Source organism: Fringilla coelebs (assembly GCF_963513975.1).
Source record: "Fringilla coelebs genome assembly, chromosome: 11".
NCBI classification, from domain to species: Eukaryota; Metazoa; Chordata; class Aves; order Passeriformes; family Fringillidae; genus Fringilla; species Fringilla coelebs.
Genome location: NC_140037.1, coordinates 8,448,791 through 8,470,225, shown reverse-complemented (window position 1 = coordinate 8,470,225; position 21,435 = coordinate 8,448,791). Strand labels below are relative to the sequence as shown.

The window sequence follows — 21,435 nt, the reverse complement described above, 5'->3', positions numbered from 1 at the left end:
CACCACCTCCTCCACCTCAGTTTTCCCATATGCAACCAAGAGGGAATGAACACACTTAGACATCGCTTTTCTGTCTGTCAGGTGTCTCTTGTCACATTTCTCCCTCCTACTACACATTCCATGATTAACTTCAGGGCTTTTCTCTGCTCCCTATATCTCTTGCCTCCTACTCCACGTTTCTACCAGTCTGTTTCTAGCCCATGAGTACAAGAGAAGCCCTGCACCAAGGGGTCCTGCCTCCAGCACATCTCAAAGCCATGCCCCACCAACCCCAGTGTGTGTCCACCTCCCCCTCCTCCTTGCTGGCTCTTTCAGCTGCTGGGTAAGGATGGTACAAAGTGCCCTGCAGAGCCTTCTTGGTCAGCTGGGCAAGGATGGGAAGATGAGGCTCCCAACAGCATTCTCTAGCCTGGTGGGCACATCTGCTGGGGCTGAAGGCAGCCAGGCACCCTTTGACTTTTCTAGTCCGTTATTTTCTAATCCTAATCAGGCTGTGCAGTGAACCCTGCAGACAAAGTCTGGGCCACATGTTCCACCAGGTGCAGCTGCAAAACACGGCCCACTTAGCTCTTAGCTGTCTTTCTTCTGCTCCTGGTATTGACTGCCCTGATCTCCTAACACTGCACCCCAGTTATGGGCTTGGTACACAGAACTTGCTCAGCATCAGGAGCTAAGTTTGATGAAGCCTTACACCACAAGTTGTGAATTTCCACCCAGATAGGCTGAACTTTTACCAAGTTAAGTAAGAGGGGGCCCCAGAGCTGGTTTGAGCTAGAAGATAAGGAAACAGGGAAGGCTGCTACCATCATTAGGTCAGCTGACACAGCAGTCTTAGAGATAAGAGCAGGAACAGCCCACCCAGAGACAGTGAGGGAACCCAATAAAGAACAGGAATACCCCAGATCCTAATATTACTAGTGGTCAGAAGTGTCATGTGAGAGGTGGGGAGCTTACATTGTCCAAGGATTTCTTTGGTTGGGGCTCCTCTTTGGAAGTACCTGGCTCAAGCTGCTCTACATGTCAGATAAATAAAGAACCCATTTACTCAGTGGATTGGCAACTTGTCTTCTTCAAGCAGGCCCAAGCCCTGTTGATGGTGGCATAAATCCTGGCAGGTGGGGGGTAAATCCTTCAACAAAGCCCAGGGCCCCAGATGGGCAGTGTAAGGCAGAGGACAGGGCAAGAAGGGGAGCTATATCTGGGCAATGCAGGACTCCAGACAGGTGATCCCACAAAAGTGCACAACTGCTGCCACAGGAATGGGACTGTTGGGAAGAGCACTCCCAGTCCAGGCAGTGCTTTGGGACTCTTTGCTCTTGGTAGTGCTAGAGCAGTTTGCTGGAGCTAGTCACATCAGTGCCTGCAGCTCCCACACTTCCTTTTCCCAGCATCTCACAGCATTATGGGCTTTCTTATAGCCCAGTCAGGAACAGTTCTGTTCCCACAAGGGAGGAGAAACTTGCTGTAGAACGAGATGGATTTTCCTTTTTTCTTCCTCCCCCCCCGCCCCCGTCCTGTCCCCTACCTGCCCCCACCCCCACTCCCCTGCCCCTTTTCCTGTTTCCTTTCTCTAGGAGTCTGCACTCTTCTTCTCCTTGTGTTTCTTATGGTAACTTTAGACCAACTCAGCCTGGAGAACTCATCTAGCAGCAGTGTGGGAGCCTGGTACAAGGCAACCTCCAAACCTCCAGGATCCCAGGGATGGTGTGGAAAACCCTTTCAGTGTATTATTCTTAAAGAATAATACAGCAGAATTAAATTTCCATCCCCAAATAAAGCTCAGACTTGGACCTCTCATCAGTAAGACCTACAGTAAGGGCGGAAATCGTTCGACAGAATCCCTTTGCACCATGCATGGCTCACAAATGCAGGGATTTGCCATCCCACCCGTGCAAGTTGAAGGAGGTGGAAGGCCCAGAACAGCTCGAGGGCTGTCCTTCTAGGGTGCAAAGGTACCCTGGAGGTACCCTGGAGCTCTGCACACTGGCAGAACCCAGGAATGACCACTGGTTTGTGAGAGCCACCTATGCACCAGCCAGTGCCATTTTGGAGAGGCGCTCCCCGTGTCCTTGCAGGGTCCCTGCCCCGAGTGGCCAAACGACCGAAATAAGGATGGCAAAGGGCCTTGAGAGGAAGCCTTGTGAGGAACATTTGAGGTCACTTGGTCTGTCCAGCCCGGAGGAGACTGAGCACAGACTCATTGCAGTTACAGCCTGCTGATGAGGAGGGGCAGACCCTGATCCCTCTCTGTGCTGACCCATCACAGGACCTAGGGAATGGCTGAAGCTGTGTCAGGGCAGGTTTAGCTGTGTATTTAGGGACAGGTTCTTTCCCCAGAGGGTGCTGGGGCACTGGAACAGGCTCCCCAGGGCAGAGCTCACAGCAGCTCCTGACAGAGCTCACGGAGCCTTTGGACAATGCTCTGGGGCACAGGGTGGCACTGTGGGGTGTCCTGTGCAGGGCCCGGAGCTGGCCTCGATGGCACTCGCGGGTCCGTTTGGGGTCGCTTGGCTCGATTCTGCGACCTGAACGCTTGGGCACGGCGAGGGGCAGGCAGGGGCGAGGGGCTGGCCCAGCCCTGAGGCAATGGGGACCCTCCCATAGGGAAAAGCCCCCGCACGCGGCGAGGCGAGGCCGAGCGGCGGCGGGGACGCCCAGCGCTCCCTCCCAGCGCCGGCTCCTCGGCCCCGGGTGCTGGGCCCCGCTGCCGCCGGGCGGCCCTGCCGAGCCCCCCGCCCGTCCCCGGCCCGCCCCCGCCGCCTGGCTCCGCCCGGCCGCCGCCGGCCCCCGCCGTACTCGGGCGGAGCGTGGGGAGCCCGCGGCGCCGCCGCAGCCGGGCCGGGCCGCTCAGCGCTGCGGGGCTAGCGGGGCCGGCCGCAGCTGCCGCCGGGATGACCCTCAAGTCGGGGCGCAGCGCCGGCGGCGGCAGCATGAGGACGGCGCTCTCCGACCTCTACCTGGAGCACCTCCTGCAGAACCGGCCCAAGCCCGAGGTGAGCGGCCCGGTGCGCCCCCAGACCCCGCGGCTCCGCCTGCGCCCCGCTCCCGGCCCCATCCCCGCCGAGCCCCGGCAGGGAGCCCCGGCGTGCCCCGCTCCCCTGCGGGCCGTTAGCCCAGCGCTCTGCGCCCGGCTCAGGCCCGGCGCCGGTCCTCGGGGGTGCCGCTCCGTCCCGTCCCTCCCGCACACGCGGGGGGAAGCAGGGTCCCACAGGCAGGGACCCACGCTGCACATCCGGCCGCGGGCCCTGCGCGGGGCGGCTGGTCCCCTGCACCCCGGGAGCGGGGATGCTCGCTGGGGACCCGGGTGCCTCCGGGGAATTGTCAGTCAGCATAGCCGGCAGGGCAGAAAAGCTGGGTGCAGGGGAGCAAGGCTCCAGCATCCTGCCGCGGAAGAGATTGTGCTTGTTTTGCTGCAAAGTTGTAGCTGGTCTGAACTGGAACTGCCTGTCACATGAGCTGATTCAGCTGCTGAGCGACCTCCCGGTCCATGGCATGGGCTGCAGGAGGGTGGGGGTCTCTTCCCCAGGGAAGGAGGATGCACGCAGCCCCTCTCTCGCCTGCCCCGGGCCAGGGAGTGAGCCGATGGCCGCACGCACCCCACCTCCAACAGGAGGGCAAGCTGCACCAGCCCTCTTGGTTCTGCTGGGTGGGCTCCTTCCTCACTTGGTGTTCTTTGGGGTAGCTTGGGAGCAACCAAGAGAGGGTCGGCAGCTGCCAGTGTTAAACAGCTGGTGCTTTTCTCCCGGCAGAGATTTCCAGCTTTGAAAAGGCATCCTTGGTGACGCCATGGCATAATGTGCCTGGGCTAAGGTTTCCTTGCAACTGTGGGGAGCCTCTGAGAGAGAGCAGGGAGGACATTTCCCTGAAGTGCTGTAGTTGGCCCATCGGGCTGGACATTTAAATATGCAAAAGAGGCCTGATCAGATCTGTCTCACACCAGTGGCTCATCTGCTTCTCATGGTTCAACCCTGACAGGGTGCTTTGATAAAAATAGTAGGAAAAAAATGATTAAAGCAAAGTGTCTGGACCAGGCAACTGCTGAGAGGAGCTCTCCCATCCCTCTGCCTGCCAGATCCAGGCAGAGGGCCTACCTGGCTGCACACAGGGCAAGGATAAATTGCCAATAGCAGCAGAGCATGGAAAGTGTAGGAGCTGCCCTACAGCTTCCTGGTGTTATGGTGTATTTATTTCAGTAGGCATAAAGAGAGGGATGGTGAACTGAGATCTGCAGGAGGCCTTTTAAAAGGAGCTCTGTAATGCTGGCTTCCAGCAGTGCCCTGAGCTTGCCAGTCACAGATACCTTTCTCTGTGTCATGGGCATGCAGAGATGGTGCTGGTCCAGGTGGCCATGGCCCCTCCATGGGACACCAGGACCAGCAGCAATGTCACTTCTTGGGAAGGGTGCTGAGTCTGCCTGGCTGCTCCTGGTCTGGAGTCAAACAGGGAGACTGCGAGGTTTCTCTTCTGCATTTTCTCTGGCAGAGCCATGTTCTGGGAAACGCTGTGCTGTGTTCCTCATGTGGTGGCAGGGCATGCAAATCAAGGCAAGTGGAAGCCATGTTATTGCTAGAAAACAACCCCAGGCCTCTCCTCTTGAGCCTCACCACGTGCCTGCATATCTTTGCCATGTCTCCTGACTGACAAGTGCAGATTTATCAGAAAGGTGTGGGCTTTCTTTCCAGCTGTGCACCTGGTTGGCAGGATGACCTTGGGCTTGTCCCTTTATCATCTGTGACTCAGTTCCCCAGCTGTAAAATGGGCAGCAAACGTGACCTTTGGGAGTTTGGTGGAGAAAAGGAGGGTACTTCTGGGGAGAGCTGATCTTGAGGGTGCAGAGGGAGCACTGCACTTGCCTCTGGGCAGCAGTTCTCAGCATCCAACTGGCAGCAGCTCCAAGGCAGACTGAGACCACAGTCCCCAGGGACCAAATCCTGAATCAACCACAGGTAAAATTCAGTTGAAACCTGAGTTCTGGCTTTGACTAATGAAGTGGGGAGGGCTGGTTCCAACTTTTTAATCCCAAACGTATTTTGCTGTGTTGCTGGGTGTCACAGCTACAGGGAAAAAGCTGTTTTGCAGGGCTTGTTCTGGAAGCTGGGATGGAGTGGCAAGGCAGCTCCTCCTTCTGTCAGTGTTGTGGTTTCACTGGCTGTCCCTCGGAGGTTACTAGCTTCACAAACACATCTGGAAGGCTGCATCAGCCTTTTCTGGTGGGAAGGTGGTGCCTCAGCAAAACTGACTGTGCTCCCTTGAAAATCTGGCCCATCTCCATTGCAGCACTCTGTGATTTGGAGTCAGTGTGAGGGCACACAGAGCTGGCAGCACCTTCTGGCTGCCACGAACATTTTGTATCCCTCCTATTTCTCTTTTCCCCTTCCCACAGAGACCCGCTGGTGTTGCTGGGCCTTTTCCTGGTGTCAGCAATATAATCCTTTTTGGTTTAAATGTTTGTTGGTTTGATTCTTGTTTTTAAACTTCAATCATATTGCTAGAAGGGGTTTTAGGTGAGATTGTTCCTGTAGCTGTCAGGCAGACTTGAGTAGTCAGTAGCCCCTGGCAGAATGGATTACTTCTAAATGTCTATGTGGCTGTAGCTCCCCAGCCTGCTGAAGCAGCCTTAAAGCAGCTCACAAGATCAGTTTTTTGCTACTTTGCATTTTCTTACACATTGCTGTGTTTTTGAAGCTGTACAAGACTGAGATGGACAGATCCTGGATGGGGAGGGAGGCAAGGCTGAAAGCGCTGGAGGGTGGCAGGAGAGATTGCTGGGTCAGGACATCTCTGCACCAAGCAGTGCCCCAACCTCCCTGCAAGCACCCATGGCAATTATAATGTGAGGGGTCATGATTCATGGAGGGAGCTGGGATTTTGTTCCTCACAGTGTGAGAAGAGCGTGTCTTGCTGCCAGCCAAGAGGGCAATCCCAGGGAAACCTGGCTTCAGGATTCCTTCTTGCATCCAAGCTGCCGTACTTTGGGGGCCTGCTTGGCAAATCCAGCAGTACCTTCCTCCACATACTCACCAGGCAGCCCTGTTTTTCCAAGGCTGCCTGATACTGAAGTCTCCTGGTTGGAGCAGCAAGGAGAGCCCAGGAACCAAATCTCTGAATGTGCCCTTTGCACTGTAGTGCTGCTTTCCTCAAGTGCTGCTTCAGCCTCCTGCAAACAAGCTGCCCAGTTAATGTTTGATTTGCCCATGGCGTGCAGCCTGGTGGAGACAGCACAGCAGCAGCAGCCCTGGCAGACAGTGCTGACCCCACTGGGGGGCAGGATGCCAAGTCCTGGGATACTTGACACATTCCCTGTTTGTAAACACTGCCCAAGGAGTTGGTACATTCCCTCTGCCCCAGGATATGGGGCAGAAATCTGGGCTCTTGAGGGAAATGCAGATGGGGGTTGCACCCATCTGACCCATGGAGCTGGTGGCTCTTTTGTGCATTGCCAGTGTGGGATTTGTGCAGCAGGATTTGTACCCTTGTCAGCCAGCTGCAAGGCACACAGGGCTGCTGGGTACTGGGCTGTCCAGCAGCCCTGTTGCACAGCTCAGCCCCCCAACTTCCTTGTCCCATGTCTGCCCCAGCACGGGCCCTGGCAGTGACAGAGCTGGGGCTGTACACAGCTGGCAGTGGCTGGTGGCCACGAGCTGGCTCTCAGCAGCACTCACAGATGTTTCCTGTGGAGCAGTGCACGAGGAGCAGAGTCTGGCCAGTCACCAGCGTGACTTGAAAGGCTCTTGAGGTCACAGGCTACGTTGGGCCAAGCCAGCCATGAGCATGGCAGCTGCCAGGAGAGCACAAGGCAATCTGGCCAGCCAGCTCATGTGCGTGGGGCATGAGAGCCACACACGTCTCCTGTTTCTGGGTGCCAACATCAGGGCTGAATCTGCCACCCCGAGGGTCCTGGCTGTCCTCATGAACCAGGCATCTTCCCATCCCTATCCACTGGCTGCCCAGTGCCATCAGCAAAAAAGCCCACACCATCCCAGCATGGCTCTGGTTTTGGAGGATCCTTCTGCATTCAGAGTTGCCATCAAGTGACTGGTGGCCATCCCCAGGCACAGCAGCCAGTCTCTGGTGACAGACCTTGTTCTCCAGGAGTCACCAGGGTGACACTGGTGCTGCGTCAGCATCGAGGGCTGGGTGTTTTCTCCAGCTCTCAGCAAAAAGCAAAGGTCGGGGCCAGGAGGCTCAGCTGATGGGGATGGTGAGGATGGGAACTCCCAGTCCCTGGAGCAAACTGCTGTCCTGGGTCATCGGGCTCTGCTGAGCCTAGAGGTTTGAAGCCAGGAACTGCATGGTCTAAGACTTTCCCAAGGCATGACCAAGATAAGTATGATCTGTGCTGACTCCAGCCACCTCGTGGGCACTTTGGCCTCAGGTCAGGTTGGAGAAGGTCCTTGTCCTCCTACTCCTCCTTGCACCTGCTGGTTTGGCAGAGGGGGACAGCTGACAGAGAGGTGTGGGACAGCTCTAGGCACGCACACTGCTGGATCTGTTCCTCTGCTCTGCACATGGTGTGGTAGCATCATGCCCTGTTGGGCTGGCAAGCCAGGCTGGGGGGATGGATACAAGTTGTTCTTCCTTCCACCCTGCAAGTCCATGGCCTGGCTGCTGTTCTGGGCTGGGATTCAGCCTTCTTCTCCACGTTTAAGCCATTGGCAGCTGAAGTCCACATGGTTATCTTTTGGTTGGTTGGCACTTCTGGAAGTAGTTGGCTTAAAAATAAATCACTGCATGATGTGCACATGGCTCCCTGAGCCCTTCTCTTCTGGCCTAGCCCCACAGTGCCTTTTCTGGGGGCTGTGGCAGTGACCAATCCTGCTCTGTCCCTCTCTGCCAGCACCTTTCCTGCTATCCTTGTTAGTCCTGACTCTCCTGCCCCTTTCTTTGGCTCCCTCCCTGCTTTCTGCCACTGCGCAGAGCTGGATCACTGTGCAGCCAGCAGCATTCCAGCACATCCCTGCCAAAGCTCTTATTATTGTGATTTGGTGCCATGGCTGCAGCCATGCATGTGCTCTTCACTGGCCTGACCAGATCTGCCTCACCACCTGGCAGTGTGGGGCTGCAGCTTCTCCTGTGCTCCAGGCCAGGGGTCAGGGGTGGGTGAGCCTGAGCTGGGACAGGGGGGTCAGGCTGATATTTCCCAGCCCCTGGCATGGAGTTTCTGGCCCTGGTGCTCAGTTGACAAGTCAGGCTGTGGTGCAGAGCAGTGTTGGCTCTGGCTGTGTGGGCACTGCCATGTCGCTGATGCAGGACTGAAGCTGATGAGGACTTTGCTGGCTGTGCCTCTCAGCTCAGGCACTGCTGGGAGGGAGGGTGCAGGCTGCAAACTGGGCAGCAAAGCCAGGAGTCTGGTGTGGAGTGGGACAGCCAGGAGGGTTTGTTTTGCATCCTGGACTGGTGTGGGAATTTGTGCCAACAGAGCGGGCAGAGGCTGCAGATCAAAGCTGGTCTGGGTTTTGCTGGGCTAGCACTGATCTGGGAGAGGCTTGAGGGAAGTCCACTGCACTTGGGGGCAAACAGGCACATTTGTGAGCTGTGTGGAGACATTGCCCAATGTGACTGAGGGATTTAACCGAACTGTGTCAGGCTTTCTTGGGCTGTGAGGACGAAGCTCACCAGGCAGGATGGATTTGGAGGTCTTTGTGTGGGACCCCAAGCGCTCTTTGTCAGCCCTGGTGCCAGCACATGCTAAAAACCAAGAGCAGGGATTTCCTCAGGACTGAAAGCCTGGCTTTCCAGTGCAAACCAGCATGAAAGGACCTGGGAGCTGGGAAGGGGAATGGAATGTTTCTGGCTGGCTTGGGAGCACTGCCTTCAGTGCCTGGATGTTGATACTGTACTGTGTCAGTTGCCCACTGATGTAGGTCAGGAAGGGTTGAACTTGCAAGCAGAGCTAGAGCAAAGCCTGGCTCCAGTTGCCAGATGTGAGTCCCAAACTGTTCTGTTCACTTGGTGAAGAAGTCCTGGGCTTTATGCTCTGCAACAAGCTATCTGTGAGCCAAGTGCTGCTGCGAGGCACAAGGAGTGTTTGACTCTGCTTCAGAAGATCAGCTGTGAACTCTTTTGGCTTCTTCTACCTGTAGCTTTTCCAAATTTTTCTTACCTCCTGTGTTTCCCACCTGGAAAACTGCAGATTAAACCAACATCCACATCTCCAAGGCTCAAGTTCTTCTGCTCCTTTTCTTTTCTTGCCCTTAGTGTCTTCTCCTCCCCTGTGTCCACCTGCGGCACAGGCACGATTACAGGTTTGAGTAGCTGAGTCCCAGAGAAGGGATCCAGCATTCCCAGGTGGAGCCCCTAAACCGTGGTCTCTGTTTTGCCCCGACAGGCCATGACTCAGTCCCCAAACGCCCTGACTGAGGACATTTACACCAACGGCTCAGCGACCCTGGGCAGCCCCTCGCACAGCAGCGGCCGCGAGGTGCGCAAGATCCGCCTCGTGCAGTTCGAGAAGGTCACCGAGGAGCCCATGGTGAGAGCTGGCAAGGCCCCAAAGCTGGATGGCACCTGGGGGTGGAGGGGCAGCTTGAGCTGAGCCAGCAGGCTGGCCTTGAGGGAAACAGGTCACTGGAGATGCCGCCCGTGGGAAGAAGGTGCTGGACTCTGCCTTCTGCCTGGGGACCCGAAGTGAGCCCCACAAAGGGTGGTGATGCTTGTGCCAAGAGGAGCTGCAGCAGCCTGAGTTGGCCTAGCAGGGTCTTTCCCCCCCAGCCACTGCACGGCCCACTGTGGACATGGGCCTGGAGAGGACTTTGTGAGGGCAGGAGAGCTCTCCCCTGCAGCGAGCAGTCATGGATTTTCCTGTCTTCCAGGGAATTACGCTGAAGCAAAATGACAAGCAGAGCTGCATGGTGGCCAGGATCTTCCATGGGGGCATGATTCACAGACAAGGTAACAAGGCCTTTGGAGAAGTGGTGCATGGGGTGCACGTCTGCAGGTGGTTTCTTCCCATGCAGTAGTAATGCAGGTCCTCAGCACTGCTGGCTTTCCCCTGTGACATGGACATCTGTGCCTGTTCTTTCCCTAGGGATGTGACAGGAGCTTGGGACTCACTGGTCTCTCTGCATGGTTGTCATGTTAAAACACTGGAGGCTTTAGGAATAAATAAAGGGTTGGGGGAAGGGCTCTCCCAAAAAGGAACTGGAGATCATCTGTCTCTGTCTCGTGATGGGGTCACTGTAAGAAGAGATGGATCATACCCCAGGGACCGTGGGGGAAGCTCTTCCCATTCCTAAAGTGCATAGGTGGAACAGGCATCCTGTAGATTGGCTCTGCAGACCAAAAGAAGGTGCCAAAAGAAATAAATAGGTGCTATTTTCTGGTTTTGGGTCTTGCCAAGGAGGCGTGGATACAAGATGTTCTCTGCTTAGAAGAGGCTGCTTTTCCAGCCTTGGATCCAAGTGGGAAGTCTGTGCTTACCACTGCCAAAATAAGACAGGAGCCATCCCAATAACATTACTGGAGCCCGATTTTTAGTAGTATATCTGAGGCTGTAATCTGCCTGGGTGTATAAACTGAAAACACACAAAGTCAGGAATGCTTGTATTAAGGGCCCTGTAAGGAGGTTGTGATTGGCTTCAGGTGAGGTCCTTGGGGTTGTGTTTGAAATGCTGATGCAGGTGCTTTGACCAGTCCAGAGCACTTTGCACACAGTGGAAAGCAGTCTGATGACCTTCGGACTGGCTAGGTGTGTGTGTTGGGTGGAGGGGGAAGAATTCATTCCCCTCATGCTTTCCTCCATGTGCTGAGATGGCGTGTGTGGTTCCAGAAGCACTGCCAGGCAAACACTGCAGTGTCCTGGCCCTGGAGGCTGATGGAGCTGTGTGAATTTGGTTTAGTGAGCAGCTCTTGTCCCTTTTCTGCATTTTCATGTTTCTCACATTGCTGGCAGGCTCCCTTCACGTGGGTGATGAAATCATAGAAATCAATGGGCAGAGTGCGAGCAACCACTCAGTTGACCAGCTGCAGAAGATGCTGGTAGGTATCTGTGTGTGTCAGGGCTGTTCCCTGGGAAGGACCCCTTTGCCCTGCATGCTGTGAGCATTCACCCCCTCCCACACACCAGAGCCAGCACACAGCTGCCTACATACAGCGGTGTGGTGTGGCAGAAACCATCCTGCATGCAGCCCCCTGTGCTTGCTGCTTGTTTCTGGCCTCCTGGAGCAGCAGTGAAGGCTGTTGACTGGGTCCCTGACATGTGCTGATCCTGTGTGGGGCTTGCAAACCACCTCTGTTTGCCAAGGCTGCTGTGCAGCTCCAGCCCTGGATGGGCTGCTCTTGCAGACCTGAGCCACACATGCATGTCATGTTGGTGCCATTTGCCTGCTGCTGAGGTCATGGTGATACTGTCAGGCCCTTGCCAGAGACAGCTTTGGACGGAGCCTCAGAGCTGCCTTGGGTTCATACGTTGATGATCCTGACCTATGCCCAGCATATGACACCTTGTTGGAGGGAGGTGGTGCTGCTGCTGAGAACACCCACTAGCAGCCTAAAGCAGGAGGCATGGCCTTGCCAAAGTCCCACAGGATGTCCCTGCTCCAGACAGCAGGACCAAGGAGGAGCTTGTCTTTGTTTTTGCCTCCTGAGAAGAGTGGTTGGCCCAGGAGGCTCCTCCAAGCCTCCACATGTGGTTGTCCCTTGGGACCATGTGGGTGTTGTGATGTGTGTGAGGCAACAGTGCACTGGCCTGTGGCAGGCAAGAGAGTGCTGTGGTCTAATGTCACCAGGAGGGCCAGAGCAAAAGGCCAACATGGAGGGAACCTGGAAGAGTCAGCCTCTCCTCCCAGGCTCCTCACTGGAGCAGCCAGAGAGGAGATGATGCAGGTCTCCATGTTCATTCTGGTGGTGCTTAGCAGTGCCCATAGCCACACCCTTGTAGGGGTGCTGGTGTCCCCCATGGGAATGGGACAAGTGTGACAAAACCAAGCACAGCTATTTCTGACCAGGCTAAGGTGTCCTCCAGCAGCACAGCACAGCACAGTGGGGTGCCCAGGAGCCCTGCCTTTGCAGATCCTGGCACTCAGCACATCCCTGCACAGGTTGCTGTTGTCGAACTGCCTCCAGACACCACCTCCTCCAACTCTTCTTTCTCCCCTTTGTTCACTAGAAAGAAACCAAGGGGATGGTCTCATTAAAAGTCATTCCCAACCAGCAAAGCCGCCTCCCTGCTCTCCAGGTAAGTGCAGCCTCTGGACCCACGGGCAGTGCTGAGACATGGCTGTGGGGCAGGATGGGACCACAGCAAATCATGCAGGACATGCTGGGAAGAGAGCTGTGCTCATCCAGGGGTGTCAGGGCAAGGGGGTGCCTGCCTTGTCTGAGCTGCTGGAGGGATCTGTCCTGCGCTTATATCCCTGCAAACAACCGTGTGTTGGGCCTGTGTGGATGTATTCAGCCAAAGTGTGTGTAGGAACACGGGGCTGGGATGGCTGAGCCACCAGTGGTGTGTGGGGGTGGGAAAGCAGTGGCAGGTGCACACCAGGGAGCACGTGAGGGTCTCCTCCAGAGCTGTGACTGTGTGTGACAGGGGCAGCCCCTGGCTCTGTGGTCCCTGCTGTCACCAAGGCCGGGTGCTGCAGCCCCAGCAAGGGGGATGTCGGTCCGGATGGCGCCGTGCACAGTGTGGGAGGAAGGAAGCAGTGGAGGAAGGAAGGCAGTTCCTTGCACCTGCTGTCACTGCCAGGGTGGGGGGGCCATGCTGTGTCACCAGGGGGTGACACCTGCATGGCTTTGCCTTTGAAGTCCTGCTGGGGCTGAAATAGAACAGTGGGGAGGGCTGTGTTCTCTGCCAAGACTTCAGGGCTTTTTAGCTGGGTTGCTGTCTTGTCCTTGTGCAGGAGCCAACCCAAGTGCAGCCCCTTATCATGGACAGGCAGGGGAGGGAGAGGAGTTCAGAGGCAGAGGGTGAGGGCTGGATGGTGCTGGGATGGGCTGAGGGAGCACACACAATTCTTTACCCAGAGAAGCTGAAGTTCTGAACGTGGTGGCAGGTGTTGGTGGCTCTGTTTCTTCATCAGTTTATGCCGTCCCCAGTCCTGCTCAACCAGCTTTGCATGTGTGTTTATTTAACACTGGCCCTGTCTGTCCTTCCCTGCTGTCAGTCTGCCCTCCACGTCCTGACCCAGCCAGCTCCAGTTAGTCAGCTCTGTGACAGGGGAAAATCTACCCCAGAGGAAAAGAATGCAGTTGCTGGTTCACCTGAAGCTGGGAAAGACAAAGGGACAAACTCCTTCCCAGCAACAGTTGTACTGCACCTGCTGTGCCTAGGGCAGTGGTGCTATCTGCTCCCCAGAGCCACAGCTGCTTTGTGTCTGTGTTTGTTGCAGTACCTCCACCAAGAGTGGAGTGTTTGGATCCCCATGATCACCTTTATTTCAGTGCCTGGCAGGCAGGATGGTGGAGATGCTGGCATCATGATTTTCCCCTGCCCAGGCTCACAAGGTTGAGTGTCTCTTGGAGCAGGTCTGCTTGGGAGTGTCTTAATGAGAGGAAGCACAGAACGTTCAAGGCTCTTGAGGACCCCTCCAGCATATTCCCTGCAGGCCTTTGACTTTTAAAGACCAAGACTTCTCATGCTGGAGCCTGCTCAGCAGCTGAGTGCCTGGCCCCAGAGAGGGGCTGGCAGCAGGCAGGCAAAGAGCCCTGTGCAGCTGTGGGTGATGTGTGGGGCTGTCTGATGCCAGCTCCTAACTGCTGTAGGGGGAGTCTTTCCCAAATGTCTTGGCTTGGGACACCAGTGCTGCAGGAGCAGAGAGCTCTGGGCAGGTGCCTGGGCAGTGCCTGCTGTGTATCCTCGTGTTTGTGCTTCCTGGTGCTAGAGAGTGCTCTCAAAGCAAGCAGCAGTGCTCATGCTGAAAGGAGATTCCACTCTTATTGTTTTTCCTAATTTCATTTTCTTGTGAGCACCCTCATGTCATATGGTCTTTTCTGGCAGTGAAAGGGAGCCATGTTTTGTGTCCTGATGGATCTGTGCCTGCAGCAGCACAGCTGAGGGAAATGGTTTTAATGTGGAACAAAGGCAACATGGCCTACCCTACCAAGGGAGGATGGGTTTCCAGGCCCTGCCTATCTGAGGACAGGACAGGCATCACCCCATGTGAAACTCTTTTCCCCCTTGCTACATACTGTGTTTCTGGGGTAACTAACATGCTAGGATCTTGCTCAGCACTCCCTAAACTCTGCTTTTCACTCCTAATGCTCTACACTCTGCCTGGCTTTGCCTACACTCTAGTCCTGACAGGGTCCTGCTGGGAGTAGGTGCTGTAGACTCCCTCTCAAGGAGCTGAGCAAACAGAAGGGACAGGGAAAACAAACTTTCTCACACCTTCTTGATCCTCAGGGCTTCCCCAGCCTAAGGAGGGTACACAGTGGCCTGGGAAGCTTTATAGCAGCAGCTCGTTTCCAGTTGCCGCTGGATGAATTTTGGAAGATGCTAAAGGGACCGGGATGGGATGGATACAGCACCAAGGCAGGGATGGATACAGCACTGCAGCCTTGGCTCCCCATTGGCCTTGTGCCAGGCAGGGGTTGCCCAGGTGTGGGGAAAGGCAGCACAGAGCAGCTGAGATTGAGCCATGGCCTTCCCTGTTACAACATCACCTCTGTGCTCACCCCGCTGCAGAGCCCAGTTGTGCACCATGTTGGTGGGACTCCTCTGTGGCTGGCCCAGCTCAGCAGCACTGTGCAGCACCCAGGGCAGTGCAGGGAGGCTCCACGGCAGGGTGTGAGCACCACCTGTGGGTGTGGGGGTGCCCAGAGGCAGCAGCCCTGTCACCAGCTCCCAGTAAGGCCAGGATGCCCTCGTCCATTCACCACCACATCTCACTACAATTCCTTGCCCAAGACTTTCCCCTAAGCTTTGTGCATCTCCTTTCTCCCCACACAGACTTGTGGGGCCTGGAAATGAATAGGGGCTTTGTGCCTGGAGCCATTTCTGCAGTCACTGCCTGGGAGTACAGTGTGGGGGCCAAGCTCAGCCACCCTGCATGGCCAGGCTGACTCTGGTCTCCTCTCTCTTTTGCAGATGTTCATGAGGGCACAGTTTGACTATGACCCCAAGAAAGACAACCTGATCCCCTGCAAGGAAGCAGGGCTGAAGTTTCAGATCGGAGATGTGATTCAGATCATAAACAAGGATGACAGCAATTGGTGGCAGGGCCGGGTGGAGGGCTCCTGCACTGAGTCAGCAGGACTCATCCCTTCTCCAGAGCTGCAGGAGTGGTAGGTCCCTGCATTTGCCCAGAAGGGCTGGATCTGGGAGTGGAGGAGGGAGCAGTGACCATGTGCTCTCAGGAATTTGTGTTGGGTAACACCAGTGTCACTGCTGGGGCAAGGAGAAAAATGTCCCCTTCATGTGCTGCAGGGTGAGCCTTTGCCTGTCCCAGCAGCCAACCTGTTTCTCTTGCATGTCTGAGGAACAGTCTTGCTGCTGTCCCAGGGCTTGGGGTGACAGCTGGGCCATGGGGGTGTCCTGCTCTCTTGGCAGGCGTGTGGCGAGCGTCACCCAGCCCAGCCAGAGTGAATCCCCGAGCTGCAGCCCCTTCGGGAAGAAGAAGAAGTGCAAAGATAAATACCTGGCCAAGCACAGCTCAAGTAAGTGTGAGCAGGGCAGTGGGCTCAATCCCCAGCCCTGGCCATCCCCCTGCCTCTGGGCAGGGCTGGCTCTGTCCTCCACGGGAGTCAACCAAACAGCCCAGCTGTGCCAGCAGTGGAATCTCAGGATACCCCACAGCTCTCAGCTTTTTTTGAGTCTCTTCTGTAGTCTTCATGTTCCTCATGTGGCCACAGCTGTGTCCCCATGTAGAGCACGAGGCCAGGGCTGACTCAGCACTGAGCTCCTGTGCTCTCCCCTGGTGACAATCCCTTGCACTCCTGGCCCTATGAGCTCAGGCTCCCCAGCCTCAAACCCCACAGGCCGCTGAACCCCACAGGGAGGCAGTGGCAGTGCTGCTGCTCAGCAGTCAGGGAGCAGCACCCCATGCTAAACTGAGCCAAGAGCTGGCAAAGGTGGGTGCCCAGTGACTGCTGGCTCCTGGCCCGGCCTGCAGCTCCAAGCAGCAACAAACAAGGCTGTAAATCACCCAGAAGTATAAAGCTCCCCCAGCAACAAACTCCCTGTGGCATCTTGCTGCCTCCACCCCAGCTCCCAGGTCCTCCTGTCCTGAGCAGAATTACTGAGCAAAAGCTTCCCTGGCTTCTTTGGCAGCTCCCCAGCAGCCCCTCACATGCTGCTTGCTGTTGGTGCTGCTCTTTTTCCCAAGCTGCCAAAGGTGGGTGAGCTCCCAGCCCAGTCCTGACCACTGCTGTCCATTTGACCTGGCTTTGCTCTGACACACAAACATGGGTCATGCTGGTGTGACCAAGCCAGTTTTGACCCCTCCATGTCTCCTTTCTCCTCCACCCCAGTTTTTGACCAGCTGGATGTTGTTTCCTATGAGGAGGTGGTGAGGCTGCCTGCCTTCAAGAGGAAGACTCTGGTGCTCATTGGTAGGTCCTGTCCCAGTCATCCTCTGCAGCACAGGGGCTGTGTGGGGGAACCAGGGCTGCACAGGGGGTGGGGCAGCATGGCCTTCAAGACATACTAAGGTCTGGGGAGCATTTCTTCAGCCTGCAGCAGTCATCCCATAGGCTGACCCCCTCCATGCAGCATGCATGATCTGGCATCTGCTGCAATGCTGGGGAAGAATTAATTCAAGCATTTGCAACTCCTGAGTATCTTCATGGAAAATGTCTATTAAAAGCAGCTCTGCAGTTGCATCAAAGCAAGCACTCCCACTCTGTGGGGACTGAGCACTTGGTGGTGGATTCCACAGGCGTGGGCAGGACCCAGTCCAGCCAGGCTGGTTGCTCTGCAGGCAGCAGTCCTGTCTCCAGCTGGGCCTGGAGATGAGCATCCCCAGGGCACAAAGAGCCTCTGCCAGGGCTAGAAGACACCACAGACCAGCCCAGAAAGCACATCTTGGGCAGGGCCCAGGCCAAGCTCTAAACTTTTTCTCAGACCCAGAGCTGTAGAGGGGCCCCAGCATCTCCCACCAGGCTGCTCTGAGCCCAGCTTCAGTGTCCATCTCTCTCTTTCTCTCTCTCCAGGAGCCAGTGGTGTGGGCCGTAGCCACATTAAGAATGCTCTGCTCAGCAACAACCCAGACAAGTTCATGTACCCACCGCCATGTAAGTACCAGCACAGGATGCATTTCCCCTCACCTCTTTGATCCAGGGCCTTCTGACAGCAGGTGGGAGGTGGGGAGATGTTCCTCCAGCACAACCAAGCCTCTGAAGTCAGGTCCCCCATGTGCAAGGCCTCCCTGCCTGCAGTCCCAGATGGACCCACCTTTACCCACAGAGGCTGCAGGGCTGCTGCTCCCCACACAGACACCTCACTCTTTCATCCAGTGCCTGTCCCCAGCTGGCTGAGGTCCCTGCTGGTCCAAAGCAGGAAGCAGTTAGCAGGGGATTAGTACAGCCTAGTCTTGATGCCTGCTCCACTCTGTTCCTCCCTCCTTCTGGGGGCACTCACCCTCTCTCTCCCTCCCCAGACACCACACGCCCCCAGAAGAAGAATGAGGTGGATGGGAAGGACTATTACTTTGTCTCCACTGAGGAGATGACCCGGGACATCTCAGCCAATGAGTTCTTGGAGTTTGGAAGCTACCAGGGAAACATGTTTGGCACCAAGTTTGAAACAGTGCACAAGATCCACCAGCAGGACAAAGTTGCTATTTTGGACATTGAGCCCCAGGTAGGGAGCAGAGGAGGGGGTGGGTGGACAGGGGCTGCCCCAGATTGCATTACCTGGGTGCTGGCTGTGACTGTCCCTGCCTTCTCTTCCCAAAGGAAAAAGCCAGCAAGCCCTGGGCTGGCATTTCCATTCCCAAGGCATGGGTACAGTGAGGGTGTTCTCTGTCCCAGCACACACCTGGCTGTGACACCAAGGCCACGGCCAGGCTGCAGGGACCCTTTTCCAGGAGTCCACCCAGTGAGCTCATGTCCCCAAAGAGGGGACATGTCTCCTTTAGCCCTCACTGCACCACAGTCCCAGCCTGGGTTAGGGCCACACTGGTGACTGCACCCTTCTCTCCACAGACCCTCAAGATTGTCCGCACGGCCGAGCTCTCCCCGTTCATAGTGTTCATTGCCCCAACAGACAGGGCAGAGGAGGTGAGTGCCACGCTGTCCCCTCCTGTCCCCCTCTGGATGGGCTTCTTGGGCCATGGCAGCACCTGCTGCAGCACCCCAGGGCTCCCCACCAGCGGATTCCTGTCTGCTTGGCTCCTGGTGGTCCAGAAGTCAGCTCAGACCTGAGCTGCCCATTCCTACAGCTGTAGATCGACAGCCCTCATCCCACAGCACAGCCCAGCAGTGGGGCTGGAGCGTTCACCCTGCCATCAGCTATGCAAATAGACACACAAACAAGAGCTCCTTTCATTCCTAGCCACATTAGGATGCTGATCCCTTTAACGTGAGGATGAAAGCAGCACTGATAGCGCAGTTAACTCATTCAGTGCCACGCCGCAGGCTGGCAGCCACAGGCTGTCACTTCCCAGGAAGCCCCCTGGATGCAGGGATGCTGCTTACCCTACACCCCCAGCTTGGCACGGAGGTGGGAAGAGAGGCCAACAAGAAAACCCAGAGCTGTGCTTCTCCTGGATTCAATGGCCACAAGGCCACCTCTTCCAGCCTATTGTGTGTGTAAAGCTCAGGCTACAGATAGTTTGTGGAGAGGATATTTATGCAACCTTCAGAGCAAGTGTAGTGCAGGTATTTAGAGGAACATTAACTGCCTGATGCAGCAGGCTGGGGAGGGGAAAAGGGGACAGATCTCAGAACAGAAAGGGCCACTCTGTCACCCACCCAGAGAGGAAACACATCCTGCTGCAGTGGGCAGGGCCAGCCCTGCTGCCAGGCACTAAATATAACCCTGCAGCTCGGCTCGCTGAGGAAAGGGATGCGGCAGAGTTAATGTGACCCCGCAGAGCTCACATGAGCAAAGGCTGCTGCTTGCCCTCCCTCCCCTCTCCACCCCCGACAGCTGCTGCCTCCATCCACAATATAGGAAAAAATAATTTTGTAAGAATAGATGAATATTTTCAGTAACTCTTTCAAGATGAAGATAGCTAAGCAGTATCTTTTTTTTTTTTTTGCCCCTAGGGTAATAATTATATTTAAAGTTTGTCATTGTTGAACTGAACACCTTAAAGACAGAAGCCTGCTGTGGCCCGAGGGAGGGTGTGCTATTCCAAATATTAATGTGCCATCTCTAATGTTTTTAGTGCTGACCACTAAAGGTGTCAGTATTGTGGTATATACCCAGGTGGTCTAACAAAAAAGAAGGGAAGGACATAAAGACTGGTCTGACTTGGGTCTATTAATATATATTTTATGTCTATTTCATCTATTAATAATAGATTTAATTATATAATAGATATGATAATTAATATAATCTAATAATACCCATTTAGGTCTATTTAAATCCGCACAGAGCAGAGCTCAGCAAGCACTGCACCCCAAGCTGTCCCTCCTCCCCAGGCACAGAATCTGCCTGCCTTTCAAGCCCCATTAGGGAAATACATGGAGATGGTCTGGACCTCAAAGCCAGGGGTCAGAGCTGCCCAGGGATGTGCCCCTGGGCTGTCCCTACAAGCTGGGCAGGAGGGAAGAGGCAGCTTTGCTTTTCCTATTAAGTGCAGCACTAGAACCCCAGCCAGAAGCAGTGGAGGCTGGTAAAGCTCTGCCAGCAGCTGCTGTTCTGGTCAGCCAGTGGGAAGGGAGCATCCTGCCGGGATCCCACCTCCAACCCAGCCTGGAGCTGGTGACATTGCCCACCAGAGCACTGAGCAGCCTGCTGCTTGCCAACCTTCTCACTGGGAGCTGCCACAGAACATTTTAGAGGTAAATAGAGAGGCAGCAGCACTGGTGTAACTCTAGCAGCTAACCTGATGCTCCCAGCATCACACAAAGTCCAGCAAAAGCCCCGGACACAAGCCCAGAGATCACACAACAGCTCCTGGCCCATCAGACAAGCTCTAAGGGTTCTCTGTGCTGCTACTTCCCAAGCACTGGAGCTGTTTTGGTGTTGGGAGGGTGTTTCCTGGTCGGGGTGTGCTGTCAGGTTCCCGTGCTGAGCACTGTGCTGTCCCTTGCAGTCGGAGGCTCTGCAGCAGCTCCGCAAGGACTCGGAGAGCATCCGGAGCCGCTACGCGCACTACTTCGATCTGTCCCTGGTCAACAACGGCGTGGAAGAGAGCCTGCAGCTGCTGCAGGAGGCCTTTGAGCAGGCCTGCAGCTCCCCACAGTGGGTGCCTGTCTCCTGGGTGTACTGACAGAGCACCAGCCGCTTCCCATCAACCATCCTGCAGCCACTGGGAAACACCTCCTCAGCTTCCCCTGCCCCACACAGCCCAGCACAACTCCCCTCCTGCTGCTCCACGGACACGGTCTCGGTTCACACTCTCACAGGGTGCCCACAGCTCCTCTCCTGGGGGAACAAACACAGGACAGAGGCTGCCCGGGGGTGAGCCACCTCTTGTGGCACTGGAGGGCAGGGCAGTGGCTACAGCAGAGCCCAGGTTAGCTCAGAGCACAGCTCCCTGCCCTCCCCGGGCAAGGGAAAGCACAGTCCTGCTGTAGCACCCAGCTGATCTTCCCTGCAGCAGTCCCAAGGGAAGTGGGAGAACAGGGGGCTTTTCCAGGCAGATGGTTCCTGACATGGCAGGAATGCACACAACTCAAACCATTCCTGGAGTCTGTGAGGCTTCAAGGAAGTCTTGGTCTTGGGAGGCTTCTCCCAGACCACACCAGAGCTCCTCCATCCAAGGGGTCCTCTCTCACAAATGGGGAAGATGAATGTGGCATGAGCACCCCCAGGCAGGCCTCACCCCAGTTCCCAGGCTGGAGTTTTCTCATTCACCCTGTGCAGCCATAGGTGTAAAAACCCACTCTATTGGAATTCTCACCGTGCAGCTTGGATTGTTACTGCCTGGCCAGAGAAACTGGGCAGCAGCTGAGCCAGTCCCACAGACCAAACCCCAGAGGGACTCCTCAATGGGTAAATTACATCCAGCCACAACTATCTGTTGCATGCAGTAGAAAAGTGTCTACAAAGATCATCCAGGCATGTTTTCCAGTCTAGGGTGTCTCTCACACTGTATGCAAATATGAAAGCCATGCTCACCCCAGGGTTTGTACTGACTCACAAGCCCCACACCACCATGTCTGGGAAGTATCACCACATCCACCATGTAGGTGAAAAATCTCATCTGTGTGTTCAGTCAGCTATAGGGGCAAGGGGAAGGTGGTAAAGTCTTGTGCAATTTTTTTTTAAGGATGCCAAAAATAAAAATCTATGTGCAATAGGGACCTTTGTTCTGATCCACTGCAGGGAAACAATGAGCAGCAATAAATGTGTGCTGAAACATTGCCATGGCTGGTGTTTTACCTCTC

General features: G+C 55.7%; 1 protein-coding gene across 1 annotated transcript; it reads left to right on the top strand.

The window, feature by feature from the left end:
- Positions 1 to 2,787: 2,787 nt before the first annotated feature.
- Positions 2,788 to 21,411, top strand: MPP1 (MAGUK p55 scaffold protein 1). Its single transcript, XM_084213282.1, has 12 exons — positions 2,788 to 2,993; positions 9,329 to 9,472; positions 9,813 to 9,891; positions 10,892 to 10,977; positions 12,107 to 12,175; positions 15,023 to 15,219; positions 15,485 to 15,591; positions 16,405 to 16,485; positions 17,086 to 17,166; positions 17,532 to 17,734; positions 18,079 to 18,153; positions 20,139 to 21,411. The coding sequence occupies exons 1-12, from the start codon at positions 2,892 to 2,894 to the stop codon at positions 20,313 to 20,315; spliced, it is 1,401 nt and encodes a 466-aa protein (XP_084069408.1). The 5' UTR covers positions 2,788 to 2,891; the 3' UTR covers positions 20,316 to 21,411.
- The last annotated feature ends 24 nt before the right edge of the window (positions 21,412 to 21,435 follow it).

Excerpts from the sequence above, each read along its gene's own strand:
- MPP1 (XM_084213282.1), top strand. The coding sequence starts at position 2,892 with ATGACCCTCAAGTCGGGGCGCAGCGCCGGCGGCGGCAGCATGAGGACG. Across the intron at positions 2,994-9,328 it reads AGAACCGGCCCAAGCCCGAG|GCCATGACTCAGTCCCCAAA; the intron begins GTGAGCGGCCCG and ends TTGCCCCGACAG. Across the intron at positions 12,176-15,022 it reads GCCGCCTCCCTGCTCTCCAG|ATGTTCATGAGGGCACAGTT; the intron begins GTAAGTGCAGCC and ends TCTCTTTTGCAG.